At 37.1% G+C, this 23514-nt stretch overlaps 1 protein-coding gene across 3 annotated transcripts in view; it reads right to left on the reverse strand.

Annotated features, from left to right (window-relative positions):
- The window catches only part of NRK (Nik related kinase), a 136713-nt gene that overhangs the window by 57942 nt on the left and 55257 nt on the right, over positions 1 to 23514 (reverse strand). For 2 of the 3 annotated variants that reach the window (XM_072430791.1, XM_072430789.1), the window contains exons 7-14: positions 16457 to 16587; positions 13713 to 13767; positions 10595 to 10673; positions 9477 to 9649; positions 7706 to 7778; positions 5547 to 5748; positions 4653 to 4814; positions 1613 to 1660 (exon numbers count right to left, since the gene is read on the reverse strand). In XM_072430791.1, the coding sequence (XP_072286892.1) occupies positions 1613 to 1660; positions 4653 to 4814; positions 5547 to 5748; positions 7706 to 7778; positions 9477 to 9649; positions 10595 to 10673; positions 13713 to 13767; positions 16457 to 16587 (923 nt within the window). The remainder of the gene's footprint in view (positions 1 to 1612; positions 1661 to 4652; positions 4815 to 5546; positions 5749 to 7705; positions 7779 to 9476; positions 9650 to 10594; positions 10674 to 13712; positions 13768 to 16456; positions 16588 to 23514) is intronic. The other variant, XM_072430790.1, reaches the window with a different exon arrangement.

A 23514-nucleotide genomic window follows, 5' to 3' on the forward strand; every position in this document is an offset into this window, starting at 1 on the left:
ACTGCGGAATTAATAAAAGGAAATCCTCCCACATCTCAAGAAAGCAGAAGTTAGAATCAGCTTTCATTAGAATAAAATTTTACAGTGCCCCATTCCTGTATTTAATATCACTTGGTTATTGCTAACTACATGAGCAAATTAGGCAGATGAAAAATTAAAAAGCAATGAAATATTGTGAATGTTTGTTAATAAATATGACTAATTTTGTGGACAAATGTGTCACACAAAATTCCTAAAAGGAAATGATATTTGGAAGTCACCTAAAAGTTCAATATTTATTTACATGTTCATGATTTGAGAAGTAACATTTTTTTCAAGATGTGTAGAGGCCAACTTTGCAGTTCTGATTGATACTTTCAGTTATGTTAATGAGAATACAGTAAACAGCATTTACTGTCTGTTATCCTGCATATGAATTATATGCATTTTCTTGGTGGCATGGGAAAACTGAAAACCCATGGATTGCTGCCAAGTACATGGACAGTTTATAATCACAGTGGATGACGATACAGATCTATGATCCCAAGAGGCACAATCAGTAAATTTTTAAAACTAAATAGTACACTTCAAAGCCTGTATAGATGGGACAAATGTCATCAAAGTATATCCAAAGCCAAAACTTGTTTCACGTTAATATTAATATAGCCACAATATATTAATATAGCCACAATATATTATGCAGCACTGTACATTAAATAGGGGTTGCAAATGACAGACAAATACAGACAGTGACATAAGAGAATAGGACCCTGCCCTGAAGAGCTTACAATCTAGGAGGTGTAAAAAGTATCACACAATAGAAGGAGAGATGTAGAATGTGGGTGAGTAGTGAGAGTTTAAGAGACAGAAGAAGACAGGTAGGCAAGTTTGAAAAGATGGGTTTTGAGTGCATGGAGCAGTAATTAGAAGAAAGCTGAATAGAATGAGTAAGACCATTCCAGAGAGTCGAGCAGAAAAGTAGAAAAGGTAGAAAAGTCTTGGAGCCGTGTATGTGACAAGGGTTTGAGTGAGGAGTTCAGTAGTAGGTCATTGGAGGAGTGAAGAGTGTGGCTAGGGGAGTATTTTTTTTTACCAGGTCAGAAAGGTAAGCAGGAAAAGAGCTGTGGAGGGATTTGAAGGCAAAGCACAGGGGCTTGACATTGATTCTAAGCTGAAATGGAAGCCAATGAAGAGACTTACAAAGAGAAGCAGCAGAAGAGGAGGGGTGGGAAGGATGGATAAGTTTGGCTTCAGCATTCATAATAGATTGTAGAGGAGAGAGTCGGGCTAGTGGAATACCAGAGAGGAGAACATATTGATAACAGTAGGAAATTGTTAAAACTCCAGTCCCTTTTCAGAGGTTTTGCTTGTACAGGAAGTAGAAAGAGTCACTCCAAAAAAGAAACATCTCTCTTAAAGACAGTTGCCACAAGAACAAATGTCTCCATTAGAGGAGTTTGCTTCTAATTCTGTTCCAGTAAATGTATTTTCTCATTCCATTAGGGCATCAAGCTCCTCATACATTTGTAGACAATATTGATACAGATAGTCTAATCCTCTCTCCATGCTATCCAAAAATGCCTTATGTATGATAGCATTGACTATGACCATTATTCTCAAACCTCTTCCTTACCATTTCAGGTACAGACTTCTCCGTTCGGTTGTCTCTTTCATCTGTTGTCTAGAATAGATAGCCATGCTGCAGTTAGAATCAGGACTCTGTTATACTTAATTCTATTTAAAGTATCAGTCAAAAGAGACACCATATTTGTCCATGGAAACAAAATTATTTATAATAGAAAACCCATAAATTCCATTGAGTGCACTAAAAATGTATGTAATCGCTTCAATTTCTCAGATACACTTTGACATTTGTCCTGCAGGAAACAGGAAAACTTACTTATTGTGTTACATATTATCTCTACCTTAGGGTTCCTGCAAAGTTTGCTAGGGGTTCCTTGAGCAATGAGAAATTTGTGCCTCTCAGGTCAGTTCCCATTGTCACCAATGATCTTTTTGGCTGGCTTTAAGGTGTAAGGGTGGCATTTTCCCCAATGACCATCATGTTAAAGTACTGTGAGCTGTAGATAATATTGTGAGGGGTTCCCTAAGCCCTGAAAGGCTTCAATTGTTTGTTTCAATTGTTCCTCCAAGTTAAAAAAGTTCAAACAATTTTCTTCAAACTTTGCAATGTCTATTGGAACCTTATATTTTCATTTTTGCGATTTTATCAATCAATGTTGACGGGCTCAGTCTTGATTCATATATTTTGCACTGGAGGAACAAATAAGTTGAAATGAGGTGATTCACGTGAAAGATATATTTGTTTAGTCAACATACTTCCTCATTTTTTATTCAACCTTCTGTTTTTTGACTTTCCTTCCACATTCAACAATTGTTTATGCTTTTCTCAGAATCCTAACTCACCCCACTTTCTTACCCCTAAAAAAAATATGATTATGGGCGTTAACTTTCAGTTCTTATTTTATCAAAATATAGTCATACTAGTGACACTTAAGGGCATTTTCTGCATTCATATGAGCCTGCTATGGGGACTGAAGGTGGGTCTACCTAATATTATTAAAATACAGTATTTATATAGAGCCATCATATTATGCAGCTAACATCATATTCCTGTCACTATTGTCCCTCAAAGGAGCTCACAATCTAATGTCCCTACTATAGTCATATGTCATTAATGTAGTCTAAGGTCAATTTTAGGGGGAAGCCAATTAACCTCACTGCATGTTTTTGGGTTGTGGGAGGAAACCCACGCAGACACGGGGAGAACCTGCAAACTCTATGCAGATAGTGTCCTGGCTGGGATTCGAACCTGGAACCTAGTGATGCAAAGGCCGGAGTGCTAACCCCTGAGCCACCGTTAAGGTGCCTTAATATAAGCCACTTGCTTATATTAAGATTCACGCTCAGAGATAAATCAGTGACTCAAAAATGCAGACTGCATTGCCATACATGGATTTACCCACCGGAACCAGATTCCTTGAAGTGCATGCTTGTTTATTTGAGGCATGTATTTAAATGCAATGTAAGTGTTTAAAACTACATGTTCCTTTAAAGTGCATTCTGTCTTGAGATCCAAGCACTAAGAGACAACTTTTTTCTTAGTAAAATAATAAAAATGTTTTTACAGCATAGGGGAAAACTAATAAGTAGTGTGAAAACAAATGTATTAATTAATTAATTAAATTATTAATTAAAAACAGAAGGACTAAGCACAAAACATGTTTGCAAAAATGAATAGTGGTCCGAAAAAGGCATTAAATGATTAAGAAACCATTATAATAGAAGTATCTGAGCTAGCAATAATTAGGCTGCTTAAGGAAGTTAAAACCTAATATACAAATAATGTAATTAGTGAACTTTACTTGGCATTGTGGAAACCTCTCTGTAACTGTAGGCTATACATTCGCCTTCTTCTTCTAGGTTGTTTTAAATGCACAATATATTAGTTGTACTAGTAAATGTTATGAAAGTGTATGTCAGGACAAAATAAAAAAAATTATATCTTTTGACCATAACACAAGCTCTAGGAGGCTGATCTTAATGACTTATATGCAATGATATGCAATGATGCTGTTTGTGTTATCTAGCATAAAGATAGCCCCTGGATAGGTAAGTATGTGTATCCAATGCTTTAAAAAAATAGAGCAGCAAGCAGGTTAAATAGAAAAAGAAAAGATCTAAACAAAAAGTTAACAAAAATATTTACTCAAAATAAAGTTTCTCGAAAAATAGAGCAGCAAGCACGTTAAATAGAAAAAGAAAAAGATCTAAACAAAGTTATTAAAATATTTACTCAAAATAAGGTTTCTCCTACCCCAAAATTAACCTACAATATATATAAATACATAGACAAGAGGTGCTAATTTACAGAAAGCGTTATTGCTAGACATGTGACATTGGGGCCAATGGTTCTAAAGGAAAAAGAGTTACAAGAAATTTAAGATGGAATTCAGGGTTTTGAGAATTATAATGATCTTTCAGAAGATGATGACATGACTGTATTTTAATAAATGTTGATTTTTGTTCCTGAATATTACAAGAAATTCATGACGGATTACAGGGTTTGGAGAGTTATGATGATGTTCCAGAATGTGATGACATGACTATATTTGAATAAATGTTAATTTTTTTGTTTGTTGTCCATGAAAAAAAAGACATCCCCTGAAAATAAGCCCTAGTGCATTTTTTGGAGCAAAAAATATTATAAGACACTGTCTTATTTTTGGGGAAACAGGGTAGGTGCTTTTAATGTGAATTATTTTTGTAAAGGGAACAAGACCCCCAGCCAAGATTTTAATGCTTGTCTAGTGAACACTGACAATGCTTATAGATACAGATGTAAATGAGGATTTATCCTAAAATGCTTTTAATGCAGAATAGGTTAATTATTAGTAATAGTGTACAAGATTTGGGCTCAGGATCACCTTAAGGAGGCTTACTACTTTTGTAAAGCCAATTTTGAATCAGCAGGTGCCAGACTTTTGGCTAGAACCCTACTCCATCAGTACTCTGTGCTTCTGAAGATTCTCAGTCTGTATTTTACACTTACAACTCCAATCTAAAGTGTAGGTTGTTATAAATAAATTTTCACAATGTCAGCTAAAGGAGCTCTACTAATCAGAACAATATAATCTGCTGTGCGTTGTTACCTGTTTTCTTTCTGAACCATGTACTTCGGCCAGAACACATCTTTCATTCTCCGCGTGCTTCCTGCCCTCTTTCCCTCTTCCTTCCAGTTTGTGTCCTTCCCATTCCAGCAGTTTTGGCTCACATTCCTGGGTTTTTCTCAAATCCAGTTCCCTTTTCTGATGCTGTGGCCAAAAAAAAAGACAGATCGGTTACAATCAAGCATACATACAAAAAATAATTTATTTATGTAGGATGGCCTTTAGTCTTAAAATGCATTTGTTTCAGTAGCTTGTACTACTTTCTCATTTGTCTGCATCTTATTTCTAAATATTTGGCTAGACACCCTCATCCTACAGTCTGAAATATAGGACTGTGTGGACTAATGCACATCTTTCCTCTTCTCTTGTATTACAGCCATCTTACTATGTGATTGATTTAAAATGGTAAATTCCTTTAGCTAAAGATTTATTTATCTCGCTGTTTGTATCTGCTTTACTCTTCACACTATGTCATTTCTAGAGATTAAATTCCACACCCATGGTAACTGAACAGCGGTGTAATCAAAGTTCATGAAATTAGATGAATATTCACCAATACTGTGCCTTTTAATATTTTTTCAAAACTTTTTGAAAACTGTTTTTAGGTTGGAATATTAACAATTGCCCATTTCAAGCAGTACAATTCATGTGTAAATGCAGAAAAAAAGATATTTTAAGTTAAATCCCATGTTTTGGTTTACATATATGCAATGAAGTTTACTGTTTTCTGCAAATGGCAACCAGAAGGGCCCATCCACACCTACATTTGGAAATTACTATGCCGCTGCCACATATATGCAAAGGTATGAATGGGCCTTTGGTGCATTACAGTTGTCAATTCAGCAATGTGGGTACAATAAGATGCTGAATGCCTACATCCTCCAGCTTTTTTCGCTGTTCCTTCTGTTGCTCGATCCGTTTCTGGCGCTCAGCCAACAGCTGTTTTTTGTATTTCTCCTGGTCTTTTAGCTTCTGTAATTGCTGCTGTCTCTGAGGATCTGATCTGTTCTTGTTTTCCTGTTGCAATCGCAAGAATTCACGGCGGAGAGTCGATTCGCCAGGAAGATTAACAATGGAGCTTAAAAAATAAAAGATAATAGAACTTAAGTTTGTGTTTTATTTCCTTTTATATTCTTGCAAAGATTTAACCTCCTAACAAATAAGAACCTTGCAAGCTTAGCAAAACTTGGAAGTTGTTAAATATAGAGCAGAAGATGTCAAAAGACTTTTTTTTAACTCTACAAATGTGGTGCAAAACAAGTTGTTCAATAATTTTCCAGCAAGATCTTACAATGTAGAGTGACTTTTCTGACTGAAGTACGACTACCCACCAACATGTAGATATTCACAAGCCAAGTCACCCAAGGAGAACAGGGACAACAATATATTCTACATACGTTGGCTCTGTTTCTTATTTGAGGAACTACACAATAATTGTCATACTGCAACCTGAAGGTGATGGAGTTCATCTCCAGGACGAAGGGTTTAATTATCAATGAAGCCTCTACGTCAAAGATCATTTTGATGAATTCTCATTATACAAAGGTTTGTAGCCTGATAGTTATGCTGACCTTCTTGGCATAGGACTGTGATCTGCCAATGGCCTAATATTGCAATAATTGCATTCAGAACATGATGGTGAATTGACGTGTTTGAAACCCAATAGCGGAGAGACATGAACCAAAGACTTTTAATGTTTGTAAATCTATATCTGTCCTTTTCCAGCACATCTGGTTTAGATAAGACAAGCAGGTGCTTTAATATTACCATTAAGATTTTCCTTTAACACTACTTTGGCAATCAAATGTACGGCTCTAACTAATACAGAACATCTGAAACAGTACTTGCATGTATGAAGACAAAAATATTTATTGGCTTTTTGCCATTCACATATTTATATTTATCCTCATTCTCATTTACATGTAACAGTCACCATAAACTTAGAATGTGCAAGAGGGTTTTTTTTGTGGGTCTCTATTGAAAAAAATTTAAAATTTCAGAGTTGCGTTTGAAATATTTTCATTTAATTGGCTAGTATATGAGGACCCGGACATGGGTTCGCCATGGAAATAGAGAGACATGTTTTGGACCCTGAAAACTACTACACCAAGTTTTATCCTATATCTTTATGGTTTACTGAACTCTACAAAACAGTCAAGAATGCAGGCAAACAGTGCATGTTATATGCCAAAACATATTGCTATGTTATTTGGCAGACTATCTATGGTGGAGACATTTAAATTGTGAGCTCCTCTGAGGGAGTTTGTGATATGGCTGGACTCTTTATAATGACAATATACTTTATTTGCAGAGCTGATCTCTACACTTTGGGTTTGTTGAGTTCAGCTTACCCTGAATACAAGCATCACAAATATAAGCCAATGGAGTCTATGTCTACATAACATTGATTTGTACTCCTGCCTTTCCACCCTTTCACACAGGTTTCCAATAGGGCTAACAATCAGACACAGTCAGGGATCCTATCATAAAAAAGCCATACAGCCATCACTGTAGTGAATGTAGACAAGATGTAGCTGCAAAAAAGTCAGCAAAAATTCAACAGCATTGAAATGCAACAAAAGATGAAAAAAAATATTTTATTAGGGGTTACATAGGGGACGGGCCAGAAAAAAGATCAAAACATTTTAAAATGGACTAAGAACTACATTTTTGTCTAATGGGGAAGGTATATTCCTTAATGATTTCCAGCACATCGTAGTGCAAGATATCATGCTATGCAAAGAAAGCCATTTATTGGTAAATGTAACTGTATTAAAAGCTTCTCTGATAAAAGAGTCCAGTTAAGCCTCTAAAGTAACTTTGTAATCTCCTTTGACTTTGACAGGCAATATACTGCTTGTACAGTAGCAGAGTCCTTTATCTTGTGTGCCATAGTTTTTATTCTTGGCAGGCTGGATAACTCCTTAGCGATTTACCTGAAATGATCCTTTGTATTGCTCTTTAGTGGATATCTTTTGTCCTATGGTTATGACTGTTAGTTTTGTACAGGGACATAGAACTTGTGGCTTAATTACCTTGGCTCGCCTTCATCTTCATTCATCTCCTCATCTTCCTCTTCACTTCCACTGTATTCATATCCTGTTTCATCTGAAAAAACAAAGCAGATGATGCAGCACAGGTGGGTTTATCTGTTATTCTATATTAACATTTATGGACTTTCAGAGTGGGCTATATGTGAAATGATATAGGAAAAGGAAAATTCACTGTCATTCAGTTCCAGACAAAGCTGCTTAAAAGAAACTGAGTTTTGAGAAATGGCAAAAAAAAAAAAAATGTTATGCTTAAACTGTGTTTTATAGCACAAAGTAATTGTATACTGTAATAGCACAAATCAATGGCCATAAGTGATCAATTTTCAGCATAATAGAACCCTAAAAAGTATTTACAGCTAGTACATTTAGACAAATGTTTGTAGTATTAAGCCAACACCAGCTACTGATAAGTACTGTATAGAAAAAAAGGTAAATCTATGGAAAACTAAAACCTGATAAAGCATTCAGAAGAACAGTTTGGAGTTTTCACTTCACTAAGTGCACAAATCTAGGTGGAGGCTGACATGACAATAGGATGGCTCAATGTACGCCAAAGTCCTTTAATGTCCCTAGCACACTGTCATTAGAAATTGGAAAACACTTTCTCACATAGGAAAACAGAAAATTTGGGGCAATATAAGCATCCCTTCCTAAAAGCAATGATGACTGCCAATGATACCTTGATGCCGGGGTCCGTACATGAACCCATAACATCACATTTTCTTCTGTACCTATTTGTTTTAAATACCTTATTGTAGTGTACTGGTGACATTTATAGACTTGCAGAGCAATGGGGACATTAGTAATGTACTGGTTGGTGGATAGATCCATACCATACAACAGGTACATTGCAAGCAGTGTTGGAAAAATACAAAATACTTCTATTGTGTATAGCTCTGCAGTAGAGAAAAGATTTGATTTACCAGTTTTGGCACAGGTAAGTAGTTATATACCTTGTGGGGCTGCATTTTTTCATGACAGCTCTTTAAAAGAGGGCCAATGATTCCAATAGATGTCTTCATATACAATAATGCGGTTTTAAAAGCCTTGCTTGTGTAGACATTCAAAATCCCCGAAACTTTTTCTGGTGCCACAATCTTGGAAATGTAGCTAGCAGCCACCAGACTATTACATGTCGGTCTATAGTAAGCCCCTTTACTCCATCAGCTGCCACAAGATGTTGTGAGGAGGAGAGTGAGAGATGAACTTTACCAGCACAGACAGTAATTAGGCACCCCCATAATGAGAGGGCTGGTATGTGCAAAAAGGTAAGGGAGTATTTTGTAGGAATTTGCAATCGATGTATGATTCTCTTTACAGTCAATTAAGGAAAGTCATTAGTGGAATCGGAAAAACTTAGCAAGTGAATGGTAAAAACATATTGCTTTTATCTAAAAATTTTTTAGATTGGTAATGGGGTCTCCTGGTTGGACTTTTAATATCATCGAAAGCATCAAATTATTATTATATGGCCTAAACTGAAATCTTAAGTGATGAAAAACTATTGGCATTGTAGGGTCACTTTGACAAATGTGAAGGAAGAGAACAACGGAAGGGAAAGAAGGTTTCCGATGGGTAAAAAATTATAGCTATACCCACTTTTTCTATGTTATTCTGCAAACCACATAACATTGTTGCCTAGCTAGTGCGGGGAACCCTATAAACACCTCTGTTTAGGAATAAATCAATTAAAAAAGTGAAAGCATAAATCATCCATTGAAAATCGGTAAACAATACACGTTTAATAACATACCCTTTTCCCTCTTTTTCCTGGTCCTGTCCAGATGGTCTTTTAGCATAATCCGTATCTGGCGCTCATTTTGTAGATCTCGAACAAAAGAATGTTTTAACAGTGTATCTGTTGTTGGGCGATGTGTATAGTTCTTAATGAGGCAATTATCAACAAAATTAAGAAATTTCTTTGACCTGATGGAAAAAGCAAATTACATTTGGTTAGGAGCTTGGTTTACTTTATCAGCTTGTATTTATAAGGCACCAACATATTGTGCAGCTCTGTACAAAGTCCATTGTCATATCACCAATTGTCTCCCAAAGGGAATCAAATTTCTATTGTCCCTGTCATAGTCATGTCTTTAACACAGTCTAAGGCCAATTCTGGGGGGAAGCCAATTAACCTTTTGTGGGATGAAACCAGAGTGCCCTGAGGTAACCCTTGCAAACACAGGAAGCACATACAAACTCCATGCAGATAGTGTCCTGGCTGAGATTCAAACCTGGGACCTAGCAATGCAAAGACCAGAGCACTTTCCAATGAGCCAACCATGCTGTTTAATTTAGAAGATTAAATTCTACATGAAAAATTAAGACTTTCAGGGTTTGTGCACACTTCATCGTACTTAGCACTTGCTGATTTTTGTATTATTGGCTTTTTTTTATGAAGCACCAACATATTAAACAGAACTTTGCATTCTAGTTGGGCTGCAAATGACATAAAATAAAGTTAAACATGTTAGAGATTCAATCATACCCAAAACCACATAAATGTACACAATTAACATACCTCCAACCTAAAGTCAAACCTGTATTGAGAACAACGGGACTGCTAATGCTAACCTAGAAATGCTAGCTGCCAGTCTGTTATGCTGACAAGCTAGCTTTAATATTTTATGAAATACTGACTGAGAACAAGTATACAGATTATTTGTGAAGATAAATCAGGCATTCCAACCCACTACAACTTACTCCAATAAAATGAACACAAAGACTGCACTAGGTTTAAAAAATTGACCAGATGAGTCATAATAAAAGAACAGGGTAAAACTACAGCAACTAATTTCTTTTGAGGCTATAGTCTCCTGTATTTTATTTTGAAACCATGTGATAATCTTAAATCTTAAATAATGCACATACCATTTTCTTGATTTTAGTTTTGGAGGGGGATTTCGAGGAATTAAGAAGAGTGCTCTCATAGGATGCATGTCACATAAAGCTGGAAAACAAAATGTACAAGTCATGTGTGCATGTTATATAAGGAACTTAAAACTTAAAAAAATAACTTGTTATACTATAGTATTACATAGCAAATCAAGTTAATCTACAGCATTGGGATATCTCTTCCTCCATAGGTGAGTGACTTGAAAAAGGGGTCTTTATTTACATTTTAAACATTCTATTTTTCCATAGTGCGTAGCAATATAGTTACTTTTATGGATGGCAGATCAAAGTATAGCAGAAACTTGTGTCACAATCATCTGTGCTCAAAATGCTCATCTGGAGGGCAATGTGATGAGTGTGCTGCATGCTCTGAACTAGGAGTGTTTTAATACCGTTATTCTTCAAATGATTACTCTTACTTTTACTTTCTTGCCCTCGCACTTCTGAGATATATGTGCACAGCACCGGAAGCCAGACAGCTGACTCTACCGAAATCTCCTGCCTTACTTCTATTTGTTGGGGTATCTCCATTTAATCCTATGGAGTGGCCATTCATCATTAAGATGCTTAAAATAATGAAGATTTTTTTTTTTGAGTGTTCCTTGTATTCCTTTCTTGTGTCTACCATGTTGGTAAGTGTAAGACCTGGTTTGGGTGTCAGTGAGGTTATTTGTAGTCATTTTCCAGTTAAAAGAAAAGAAAATCTTACAGCCAGTTCCCAGCAATAAAAAGTATTATACTGTTCTTTCCAGCATTTAACATTTCAGGGAGAATAGGATCCATATGGCCTATGTCATGCTCCAATCCTTTAGTGTTCCCTGCAAATGATGTAATGTAATGTAAGGATCAGAGGATGAAAGTTTTAAAGTTAAAAAATGGTAAAAGATTTAGACCATTGGATAGGCAAGTTGTCCAAAAAAAAAGTTGTTTAAGTTAGCCATGTTTATAATTATTAAACTCACACTGTAAGTTAATATTCTATAACGCTTTCATCTTGCAAGCAGACAGGAATAAAAGGAGGAGATTCTGCTGGCTACTCCAGGTTTGCCCATTAGTGGAATTTCTGCACAGCTGAGTCTTCTCTACCTGTTCGGCATACAGTAGGTCCTAAGACTTAAATACATTTCTAGGGGTCTGAAGCATTTACATAAAGTGCAGCAATATGTGATAGAATCCAATTAGCAGGTCTCACACAAAAAGGGCCATATTGATATTCATTTATATATCCTAAAAACAATTAAAATAATGGAAGCATGTGGCCTTTATGACAGCATTCTGCCTTCCAAGGAGTATAGTGGTTTGTAGCAATCCTTTTGAGATTGTCCAGCATTAAAGTACCAGTTGACCCAAGACTGACATTTCAGTTTTCAGTAGATGTGGGCGGGAAATATTAATGTGCTCTAACTCCAAATAGAAAAGGTGATATTTTAGCTGGCTCCTATGTATTAAAGCGGGCAGGTGACATGACCCAGAGAATTCCAAGAACTAAAATATCAGCTTTGGTGAATTGGACATTTTTTAAAAATTGTGCAGTGGTAAGAAGCAGTTTGTTGTCCACATTGATTCAGTTGTAATCAACAAAACCATTGCATATAATAAAAATAAACCAAAAATATGATGACGTGATTTAACATTTCCTAGTTATACTCATAAAACATATTTTTAAACCATAAAATCCCTTAACTGCATCAACAGTTTACACAGTGTTGGCTATCCCAGAAGGACATTTTAGAAATGTCACGATTTTGTTCAAATGGAAAATGTTTGGATTAAATATTTTGACATTTAAGAATTATCTCCAAGGACCATTCTAAGGACAGCTTGCTAGATTGTCCCTCTTTGTAAATTAAATGCTGAAACATATATTACTAACCTGCCAGAGACTTGCTTGTAGAGAAAAGAAAATGTTATTACATCGTCTGATCAAGATGTATTTGTACTGTCTAATTACTCACTTATTTCTTTCCAGTACACAAATCAAGGGTTGAATGTCCTGTATATCTCCGCGTTTATATATGTGTATGTATGTATATGTGTGTATGTGTGTGTGTATATATATATATATATATATATATGTATATAGATACACACACATTTTTTTTCTTTTACTAGGATATGTGATAAAGGCTTTGGTGGTCCATAGTTAAGAGAAGAATCAGAATCTCTTTTTGTTTCACTTCTTTTTTTCTAGTTTCCACATTTGTTTTTTTTTGTTTTTTTAATTCCTTTTGTGTTCCTATTTTTGTGTATATTGTTATGTTTCTGTCTTCTCTATTATCTTGTCTTTTTCCCTATTTTTTAGTTTCAACAGAGAAACCACTGTTACATCAATGACCCAGATGGCATAGTTGTATTAGACCTGACAGATGTTTGTTGGCCTGAATTGAGAAGCTCCTCTTTACAGTATCCAAAAAAAAAACCTTTTTTTTTATTTTAAATAGAATAGAGGATGGTGCAAAGTGCTGTTTGTTTTGTCCCACATTTGTGTCCCATTGGGTACTGTAGCTTAACAGGAAGTGCCCCACCTATGGAGACAATGTAAGTCTCCTAACGGGGACATAGGAAGCATAATAAACTGAAAGTTACTCTGACTTCTCACTTCTCTATCCAAACCTTAAAGATTTGCCTTTAGTTACCCTTAAAATGTGAAAGATAAATGTGTGATTTCACACAGCATGGAAGGTATCTTAATCCTCACAGGGTATACTGGTACTTATCTAGGGATTGGGTATTGTTTTAAATTTACCAGGGAATGGTAGGCATGTGTGATGATCGTCCCCCGTATTTACCAACATGACTGATCTGATCCTTATCTAAGTACAGAAAACAGTTGCTTATGCTCATCTGTTCAATCTACTTGAAATCCAATCAGTAAAAGTCATTTTGTGTTTACTAGCCTTAAATGTGCTAGAATATTTTCTAGATAGGGTGGACTATGTCTTAACAAGCAACTTAAGCCCTTGATACTCGACACTGTGTCCAGGGACCTCTGATCATATAGTTATGCCTTCTATAGGAATACTGAATGCCTAAAGTTTGTATTCTACAATTATTAGCTGCCATACAAATGCATTTTGAAGTTATATTTACTTACGGGGTGTCCCTTCTGCCATCTCAATGGCTGTAATGCCCAAGGACCAGAGATCGCTCTGTGGATTTAAAAAAAAAATTACATTTATTATATAGTCTATTGGAAAGGGAAAATGGGAGTAGTTGTTTTTGTTCTTGTAGAGCTGTGCAGTGGTTCTGGCAAGCTGAAGGTATGCAAGGGTAGGCTTCAATGACCCCAAACATAGGAACATCCACAGGCCAGGTAAATAAATATACATTTCTCGATGCTCACACGCAGAACACATATTTGGAAATCAGTTTTTACAGGCACCTGTAGTTACATTCAAAAATGGTGACTTTCTCAGTATGGAAAATGTTCCCAAAGTTTGCTACATTAATAAGAACAGGAAAACGTACATACAGTCTTGTTATGTTTTTAGACATACCCAGTGGACTCAAATTGTAAATAAAAAGTATGCAGGGAACATAGCCTAATTGTTTGGGGATTTGTTTTTCCTTTTCAAAGTAGCTGTAGTGAACCAGGCTAACTTTGTTCTTTTTAATTGCCTGGAAAGCCGTTATTGTTTAAGAGATTTTCAAACTCGCCCAATGCAGGCTGTTTGCTGTCACATACAGAAAGCTTGATCCCAAGTGTCAGTACTAAGAAGTTTCTTTCAGACAAGTACAAATTCACAGCTGCCTTGTGGTTAATGGGCCTTTGTCGACAGGCTTTGATTGGCAAATGTAGTGCACTTTGACATGGTTTTCAGATGTTTCTGAAATCATTCAGAATTCATTGCATGTGCAATTTTACCTGGATTTTACCTGATTTAACTGCTTTTGCATTTTAATAGACCTACACGAGGAGAAAAGCGGTTCTGATGCAAACAAAGTTCAAAATGATCCTGGAAGCTAAACTAAATCCAAAAAGCAAAGCCTTCGGTGGGTCTCTTTAGCCACTGCATGGCACATGCGCAAAGCCTAGATCTATTTGTGGCGCCACCGTTTATAGACCCAGATATTTGTGACATTAACTTCTTGGCAGGTGCTACATTATCAGTGGCTGTCAATGGCCAAAAAGAGAATCACTGTTGTCCTGGAAGGGTTGGCGCAAAGATGATTGCTTTCCGGCTTGGCAATGGGTCAATGCAGCATGCTTATCACAACCTAATCAGTTCTCATATGAGATATTTTTAGAATCTGGATAGATTATATGAACCTTGGAATGAGTTAAATGGAACCATCTCAATTTGACAGAATTGCAGTTCTCTATATAAGGGTTGTCAAACTCTAGCCCGGGGGCCAAATCTGGCCCCCACTACTGTCCTTTTTTGTCCCCAAAGGAATCCGAAATATGAACTGCAGCTTGCTCGCCGCTGCATTGAAATACCGCCGCTACTACAATTCCCGGCATCAATTGCGTCTATAGACCAGCGGGCTCTCTGCCTTTGTGTGGCCCCGCATTGGACTGTTTTATAGATGCAAATAATGCCGGGAATTTTAGTAGTAGTGCTATTTCAATGAAGAGGGAATTTCAGCGCCGGGCCACTCATAAAATTTAGCTCCGCATTGGTCGCGTCTGGCATTTCCAGGACTCCCCTTCAGCTGTACTTTTCTTTGCTACTCCAAGGCATGGACTTGAATGGTTGGATTTTCATTGAAGAATATTGTTTTTATTATTGTTAGCCTGTGCAAGAAGGTTACCATTGAAATTTAGCTCAGAAGACTACAAATAAAATAAATATAATGTAAAAAAAAAATTCTTATGTCTCTTTCCCCATTATGAGCTTGGTCCAGATTGAATGTAAAGCAAAGCCTTTTTGTTTCCATATGAAAGGGGTTTATATCTAATGAGAAGGAAAAAGTTCCTTTGTGTATTTGAGTTTGACACCCCTGCTCTATAATATTAGCAGCTCACCAATTTCACTTTTTGTCTGGTTTGCTTTTCTTTGGCTTGATAAAGCTATAGAGGATAATGCCATTGCAAAAAAGGGATTTCTATACAAGAACAATATCGGTCCTCTATGAAATACATTACAAACAGGCATGCTGTAACCACAGGCACTTTTGTAGCACAAAGTTTAAAAACACACATTCCCACTGCTTGTGGTTATGAATATTTGATAGTATTCTAGGAGAAACTACTATTTTTAATATACTGCATGCACCCAAGGATACTGGTTTTCTGAGTTAAAAATCTTCACTGCAAAAGCTATTTAAATACTACGTGCATATTTCATGATATAAAAAAAATTCAATTTACTGGTAACTTTGAACACTTGCCATAGGATTGGGTAATTTAGGTGCATGGCCACATGTTTTTTTTTCAGATAAGATTCTCAACCTTAGCAGATCACCCCCCATATTTCTTCACATACACCGAGCATCATGGATTTACACAAGACAAGTTCCTGAGTGATGTATAGTCAGCTGCAAAAATATTATCGATAACATTCTTTTCACATCAGTAAACCCCTATGGCTATAGTGCATGGGTGGATTACACAATGCTAAGTTTTAGATGCAACAACTGTTACAGAAGGCAGCACAATACTTCTCTGTATTTACAGCTGGCAATCCTAACTCCCTGGGGGTATAGAAAGCATTTCAACAATAACTCGTCCCCAGCAACCTATTAGGAAGTGATTTTTACACAGTCAGCATACTTCCTTTAGGAAAGTCTGGTGAGCCCTGTGTTTATCAGAAGAGGAGATGACTAATGACACATTTTTCACATGAACTTGATGTGCTTCCTTTGTAGAGCTTGTTTAAAGAAAAAAAAACTCACTCTGTAGTCATATGTTGAGTCTGGATTCTCATCACATGCTATGACCTCAGGTGCCATCCAGTACGGGGTTCCAATAAATGTGTTTCTTCTTCCTATAGTTCTGTCCAGCTGGGCACTTACTCCAAAATCAACTGAAATATAAAAAACCAGTATTAGGCATCCAGCCGATAAACTACTCCAATGTGCTTAATATCTAAATACATTTTTCAGTATACAATTACATTCTAAGTTTCCACACGCTAGCCTTTGCCACACTGAATATGCAGCATGCCTTGCACATGTAATGAATGCGGCAAGTTCACTGCATTATCTGGGGATGAACAAGAAATGCCTTTCTATTTTGTAATTGAAATGCAGCATGATGGAATTAAAGTGGAACCAAACTTAAAAATGAAAATATTTGCACAATTCAGTGTATGATCATGATGGCTGTCAGGAATTAATGAATCTCCATGCATATACATGAGTTATGACGTACAAGATGGCCAAAGATCCTTAATTTTTTTTTACAAGTTCCACTTTCAAGGAAATCAAACTGGCAGCCTACATGGAGTGTTTAAAGCAGCAATGGAATCCATACATAATGCATGTTTGAACTTTTGGAATTCTACAATTGTCACCATAGGGGAAATTCATCTTACCTCCTTTTTTTGCCTGGTCTTTGTCACATAGACAGGCAATGTAAAGAGATCTTTTCAGCTAGGACAGAGAGCTTTTACCAATTTTTATTGTACTAGAAAACATGTTTTAATCTCTGTTCCCATCTAGGAGGTTTCTCCTTCATTCCTCTTCAAAGGGAAGAGGATTTGTTAAACAGGAACTAAGGAGAAATCTCTAAGTTAGGAACAAACTTGTCAGATTTTTACTTTCATAGACTTTTTAAAGCATGGGGTTTTTTTTATGTTGGAAGCATTCTTAACACCTAAAAGTCAAGGTTATTAGTCATTTGTGATAGATCCTATTTTGGGTGTATTTGGGTATTGGAAAAAGGTATGTTCACCTACTAAGGGTATAAAATATAAGGGTTGGATCACTATACGTTTATTGACTGCCAGGAGGGTTATTCTTGTGGAATGGATTCATTCAGGAGCACCCACTTTGCAAGGGGTAATCACAATGTTAAAAATAGTTTTTGACAGAGAAAAATCTGAAGCAGAAAAAGCAGAAGATGCAAATGTTTTTTTTAAGGTGTGGGATAAGTTGATGGAGAAAGTAATAAATGTTCAAGAAAGAAGAAATATTAATGATAGGTTTAGATATTCGACTTGGGGTGTCACACATGGATTGTCTTAAAATAAATATTTGGTAATCAATATTAACTTTTTTTTTTGGGTGTCAATTATAAAATCACAGTATAGTAAAATTATTTGGGCATTGGTTTAGGGTTTCCATTTGAAATGACTTTAGTTGGAATGAAAATAACATATCTAAAAGGAAACGTAAAACTTGATATAATATTTTGTTGTGTTTATTAGAGAAAAAGAAAAATTTAAATGATAATGTTAACCTCGGAATCTGGACATTGAAACATATTATATGATTTGTATGTTTTGCTATATATAAATATATATATATAAAATATACAAAAATATAATTTAAAAAAAAGGTAACCTCTATATTAAACATGTAGCTTTTCTGAGCCCTTGTTCTACCATTAGTTGGTAATTACTCCACAGGCACTGAAATTAAAAAAAACATTCAACAGTGTTGCCGTTTAAGGACCGGCTGCCACATGTGATTGAAGCCAATGGGTACCAGTATAAATATAGATTTTAGATACAGCAATTAGGCTTTCACTCTATACCATACAGTGAGAAGAAAGTAGGGAACCCTGACATTATGAATACAAATTAAGAAATACAAATTAGACAATGTGTATTGATCACAGAAATTGGGACTGTGTATTTATAGTATCTTAAGCCAAGATACTTTTTTGTTTGACATAGAGTAGCTAAGGATTAGAACTTTTTTCAGTTTGTGCCTATCAACCAGCTTTAGATTAGAAAATGATTAAATATTTGAAATTATATGGTAATCACTGGAACAGAAATAGAGAGATCTTCCTCTGGGAGCACATTTTGTTGTAGTTCATCTAAAAAGGCATTTCCTCTCACTTTGAATGAAACTAATGTCACTTTTTGTTGTCCCCCAAGGCAGACAAGAAAAAAAAAACATATGCGCTTCTCATCATTTTCAACTTTATGCAGAATTTTATTTCTTAGATATTCTTAGATATTCAGTACCGGCCAAGGCGGTGCAACTTCTTCTTCTAATTGAGAGCCAAGTAGAAGTTATACACAAGCTTAACACCATAGTTGTCAGAAATATTGAAATTCTGTCGTTATTTTGGGTAAGAAAGTGTTTCTTGCTTGCTGTAAATAAAAATTTTGCCAACAGTCTATTGATCTCATTAGGATTCACACTCCGGTAAACTCACTGGAAGAAAACTGGATCAGTAAGGCATAACCTGAAATGTAATGTAGTGTGGCTGCCAAAATATGTACATATCACTACAAAAAATGCACCCAACCAAGATTTTATACAATAACACACTTCTAGGTGTCTGCTCCTAATAAAAACCACAGATCAGAGTAATTTGTTACTGTATATATTGCTGCTGTATGTATGGTCCTGTGTAATGTATATTTAATAATTGCATTCTTGTAAACCATTTTTTTCAAAAGAATTAGATGCAATATTACTAAAGGGCATCGAAAGAAACCCCATTAGTCCTGAGACTGAAATTGGTAAGATGTTCCTTTGTAAAAAAAATCTTTAAATCCTGGAAAAATGTAAAAATTATAGATAAATCCTAAGGTATTAGTGATTCCTCTTAAAGTATCCCAAGATTTTGCATTTCAATTATATGAAACTGCAACTATAATTTTGTAATTCTGATTTATGGTAACATGAACAGTTTAAATGTAAAGGACCATTATTCTTCAGAATAAAATTTGTGTATATTCAGGTATTTTAGATTTATGTCATTTGTTTGTGACATAGGTTTGACATGCCCTATTTTGCTCCTGAAGAAGCAGTCATTATGGACTGAAAACGCATTGAGACTTTTTTTCTTTTCTTTCCTATATATGGATTGAATAATGAAGATGTTGATTGTTTTGCTTTTCTTTAAAAAAAAAGTTTATTTGTTCTCTTGTAAAGTCCCTTGTATTTTTGAAAAGTTTTTCTTCTTTTTCTTCTTCAAGATAATGAATTAATGGGATGTGGCATTTATTCATAAGTGTTTGAGTGGAACACGCAGAAGAAATATATTTATTTGTAAAGTACCAATAAGTTTCAGATTTGTGGAGCAGCTGTTTGTTGCCTTTTGTGTCATGTAGCCGGGTGCTTAATGTTCATGGTAAATATATATAGCTGCACAGAGACTTCAAATATCTGGTATTGGAAACAATCTCACATGATTGCTTCCAGTGATAGCAGAATGAATGAGCGCTGTACATACAGCACTGACTGCGGTCATCGCTGTTCAGTTGTTTAGTGATCTGTTACAGCAGATTGATAAACAAAATCAAGTGACCAATGTACAGATTTCACCAAAGACAAATTTGCGTCTGGTGCAACAATTATCTAGCAAGTATACATAGCTTAAAGCCGTGAAAAAACAGAGAGCAGGAGGTAGAGCTAATAGGCAAGGTACCAGCTGCAACATATTTTGCAAACAAAACTCCTGCTTCTGGTGGCCTTTTCTTTTACACTCACAGCCATGGGCCGAGTTGATTTCAGGTCTGTAACACTGTATGCTTGAATGCTTGCTTATTATTGCAGTAGTTTACCATCCACAGGGTACAGGTACTGCCTGTCTCACTGCAGGAAAGGAAAGCTTGCTGCACAGTGACAGAGCAGAAGGGAGCATTCCAGCTTCAAGGATGGTGATTGAGAAGAGAACGTTTCTATCACTGCCCAGATATCTGCTGCCTCATCCTTACAGGTCTTCCTCTTTGATGGGACTTTCCAAGGAGATTACCAGGAATTAAGAAAGGGCCGTAGCAAGAAATAGGAGTAGGGCCTTCATGACGGGGTGTAAGGGCTGCCCAGTGAGGATAGAAAGGGGGGAGGAGTAAGAGAGAGAAAGAATAAAGTTTTGAAAGATGCTTGGGAAGAATCAGAAGGGGGTTGGTTGGAAGTTAAAGAGCGGTGGAGAGTAGAGGAAGGCAAGAACAGAAGTACAGCACATTTTTATAGGAGAAAAAATTGGGATAGGAAGCAGGTAGGATTATTGGAGTCCTTGAACGCATTAATGAGTCAGCTTAGGGCTGTGGCGGCCTCACAAGGTGAAGCCTAGCTGCAAAATAGGGTCACCGAGGCTGTTGGGGGCTGTTAGTGGACCCTCTGTAGTTAGATTAGGAGGGTTACGGCCTTGGAGAGCTAGGCCTCCAGTGCGCCTGAGTCCAGAACCCTTTTCCAGAACTCAGCAATAATCTGGGAGCCCCTCACGGGATCCTCCTGGCTGGTCAGCCGGATCTGCTCAGTCTGGTCCTAGGCCAGGGAGGAATCCTCTACGCTGGCGGAGGTCAGGTGAGGGGGCTGTGTCTGCCAGGGAATGCAGCCCCCTGGCCGATCGTGGTTGGGCCTTGTGAGGGGAGGCCTTGCCAGAGCCTGGGGTCCCGGGCTTCGCGGGGTCCCGCTGTATTGCACACGTCAGGGGGGCTGTGGCTGGCAGAGGGAGCAGCCCATTTGGTGAGTTGTGCAACCTTGTCTGGGTAGGCCGCACCAGAAGCCGGGGCCTCACGTTCCGCCTTCCAGGAAAGGGGCTGTGGCTGACAGGGAACGCAGCCCCCATTTGCCTGGGTTGCCCGAGCGGCAGAGGAGGGCCTTTCCTGAAAGTATGCTGCAGCCAGTCCGTCCGAGGACGTGGCCTGGCTTACCTGGAATCTGAGTGACACGGCCCGGGGGGAGGTTTATGTATGTTTTGAAGGGCCGTTATTGGCACATTTGAAAGATGAGATGCCAGAAAAGATTTTGAAAGGCGAATATGTGAATATATTTTTGCTTTTGCCGCTGGAGCGGTTTCATGTTAAGGAGGGGGTGGGGGGGTGTACTTATCATTGATCACTTATAATTGATAAGTACAGCCCAGGGACAGTGCAAACCTGGACAGTGGGAACCTGCGGCCACAGCTGATTGGAGGCTCATGGGTGCAGGGTACGTGCCTTCAATCAGCTATGAACGCAGGCGTACTTAACTCATATGACCTCTCAATGGAGATTCTCCATTGAGAGGTCATATGAGTTCAGTATGCCTTCTTGACATTTTTCTTTCCTTGTACAGTGTTGTGCAGAGCTGTGGGAGTCTGGACATGTCTTTTTAAATGTGTTTGGAGGCTATAGAAGCTCTACACAGTCCAAAAAAATAACCCAAATTTTCCCCTCATTGACATTAATGGTGTTTGAATTCAACGTTTGGTGGCTCGAACAATATTGGCCTATTCGATCAAATAGCTATCGAATCGAATAGTGAGATATTCGACCAACACTAGTTTTTAGGTCTGCAAGATGGTGTGCAGCGGGCCCTTCGTGTGTAGAGGGGTGCCCAAGGGTGATTGGTCACTCTTGTGCTCTGTGGCGGTTGGGGGTCTGGTGGAAGGTAAGTGCCCTGTGGTAATTTTGGGGTGAGGGGGCATCCAGGATGGTGGGGGTGTCCCCTTAATTTAGTTCTGGTGTGGACCCTGAGGCGGTGCTGGGCATAGTAAGTTGGTAATGGTGGGTTGCAGTTACTGCAACTGGAGGCGATCTTTACCTTCCAAGATCTGCAGCCTAGTTAGGTTGGGTGTTAAATTTGGTTCCATTAGCCAAAGTTAGCCAAAGAAAGAAGGATAGTTTGTATTGGTTGGGGGGTGTTAACAATTTTGTATGTATTTCGGGTTTATAACAAGTTTGTAAATATTCAAGAGTTATTTCTGGTTATTTATAGTTAATAAAGTTATTTGTTGTTATTTATGATAATTTATGCAAATGTATTATTTTAATTATTAATATTGTTAATAAACGGCTGCTTGCCAGCCAATTTTTAGGTACAACAAAGTGTTTGTGTTTTAATGGGGTTTAAGTAAAAGAAAGGGGGAGGTTGGAAAGTAAAGGGGTGGAGAAAATGTTAATGGTAAGTTTAAGATATACAATGGAAGGGGGGAAAAGGGTGAACTGGGGAGAGATCCGCACTACCCTAGTCATGATCGAACACATGTTGCTTGGATTCCTACCTGAAGAGGCATAATAAGGGACGGTGGATGGATGCTACTTCGCTGCAATAAAACATGTTACTCCATCCTAAAACAAACCTTCCGTAATGTATACAGACTCCTGCCAGCCCAGCAAAGTGGGTTTTAGTGTTGCAGTGTACAAACACAATAGTACAAGCAAGAAAAGCTGGACAAATTGTGCAATAAATTACCCAAACTATTGGCAAAACCTATTTTCTGGCCTAAACAAAGGCCTTTTTTTAGTTTAATGTACAAGCACAATTAAATGAATTGAGAAAGTTTAGTAAATGACAGACATAGACAACAGCGTATGGCTCATTCCAGCTAATTGCTGTGCGGGGGTAACTAATTCTAAAATAGCATCTTTGTAGAGAGGAAAATAAAAGAAATGTCACATTTTCTCTAACAACCCTAAATTATGTATTTATACAGATCTATCAAGCTGTTATTGCTTTCCTATGGCTTACCTGAATCAAATAAACAACCAGAAATATTTACCTATGGATAAACTGTCTGAAGAAACTTATATTAAAGGACAAAGGGATAAATGAAATAGTGGTAAACTGCATTTGTGATCAGGACATATGGACCTTGATCGGAAATTAAAAAAAAATGTTGTTATCCCAAATCTCTAACAAGATTTCATTTTTTAGTGGAAAGAGGGTGGATGGGTTGAGAAATTATAAAACCTAATGTTTGTTGTAGGTGACAGATCATCTTATTGTGTTTGAAGAATGCTTGTGATGTAACGAATACATGGGCCACAACTGCTGAGGCCCATATTAAATGGAAACAAGATACAAATACACGATTTGTTATTGCTAACCCCATCGAAAGATTC

Source organism: Pyxicephalus adspersus, chromosome Z (genome assembly GCF_032062135.1).
Source record: "Pyxicephalus adspersus chromosome Z, UCB_Pads_2.0, whole genome shotgun sequence".
NCBI classification, from domain to species: Eukaryota; Metazoa; Chordata; class Amphibia; order Anura; family Pyxicephalidae; genus Pyxicephalus; species Pyxicephalus adspersus.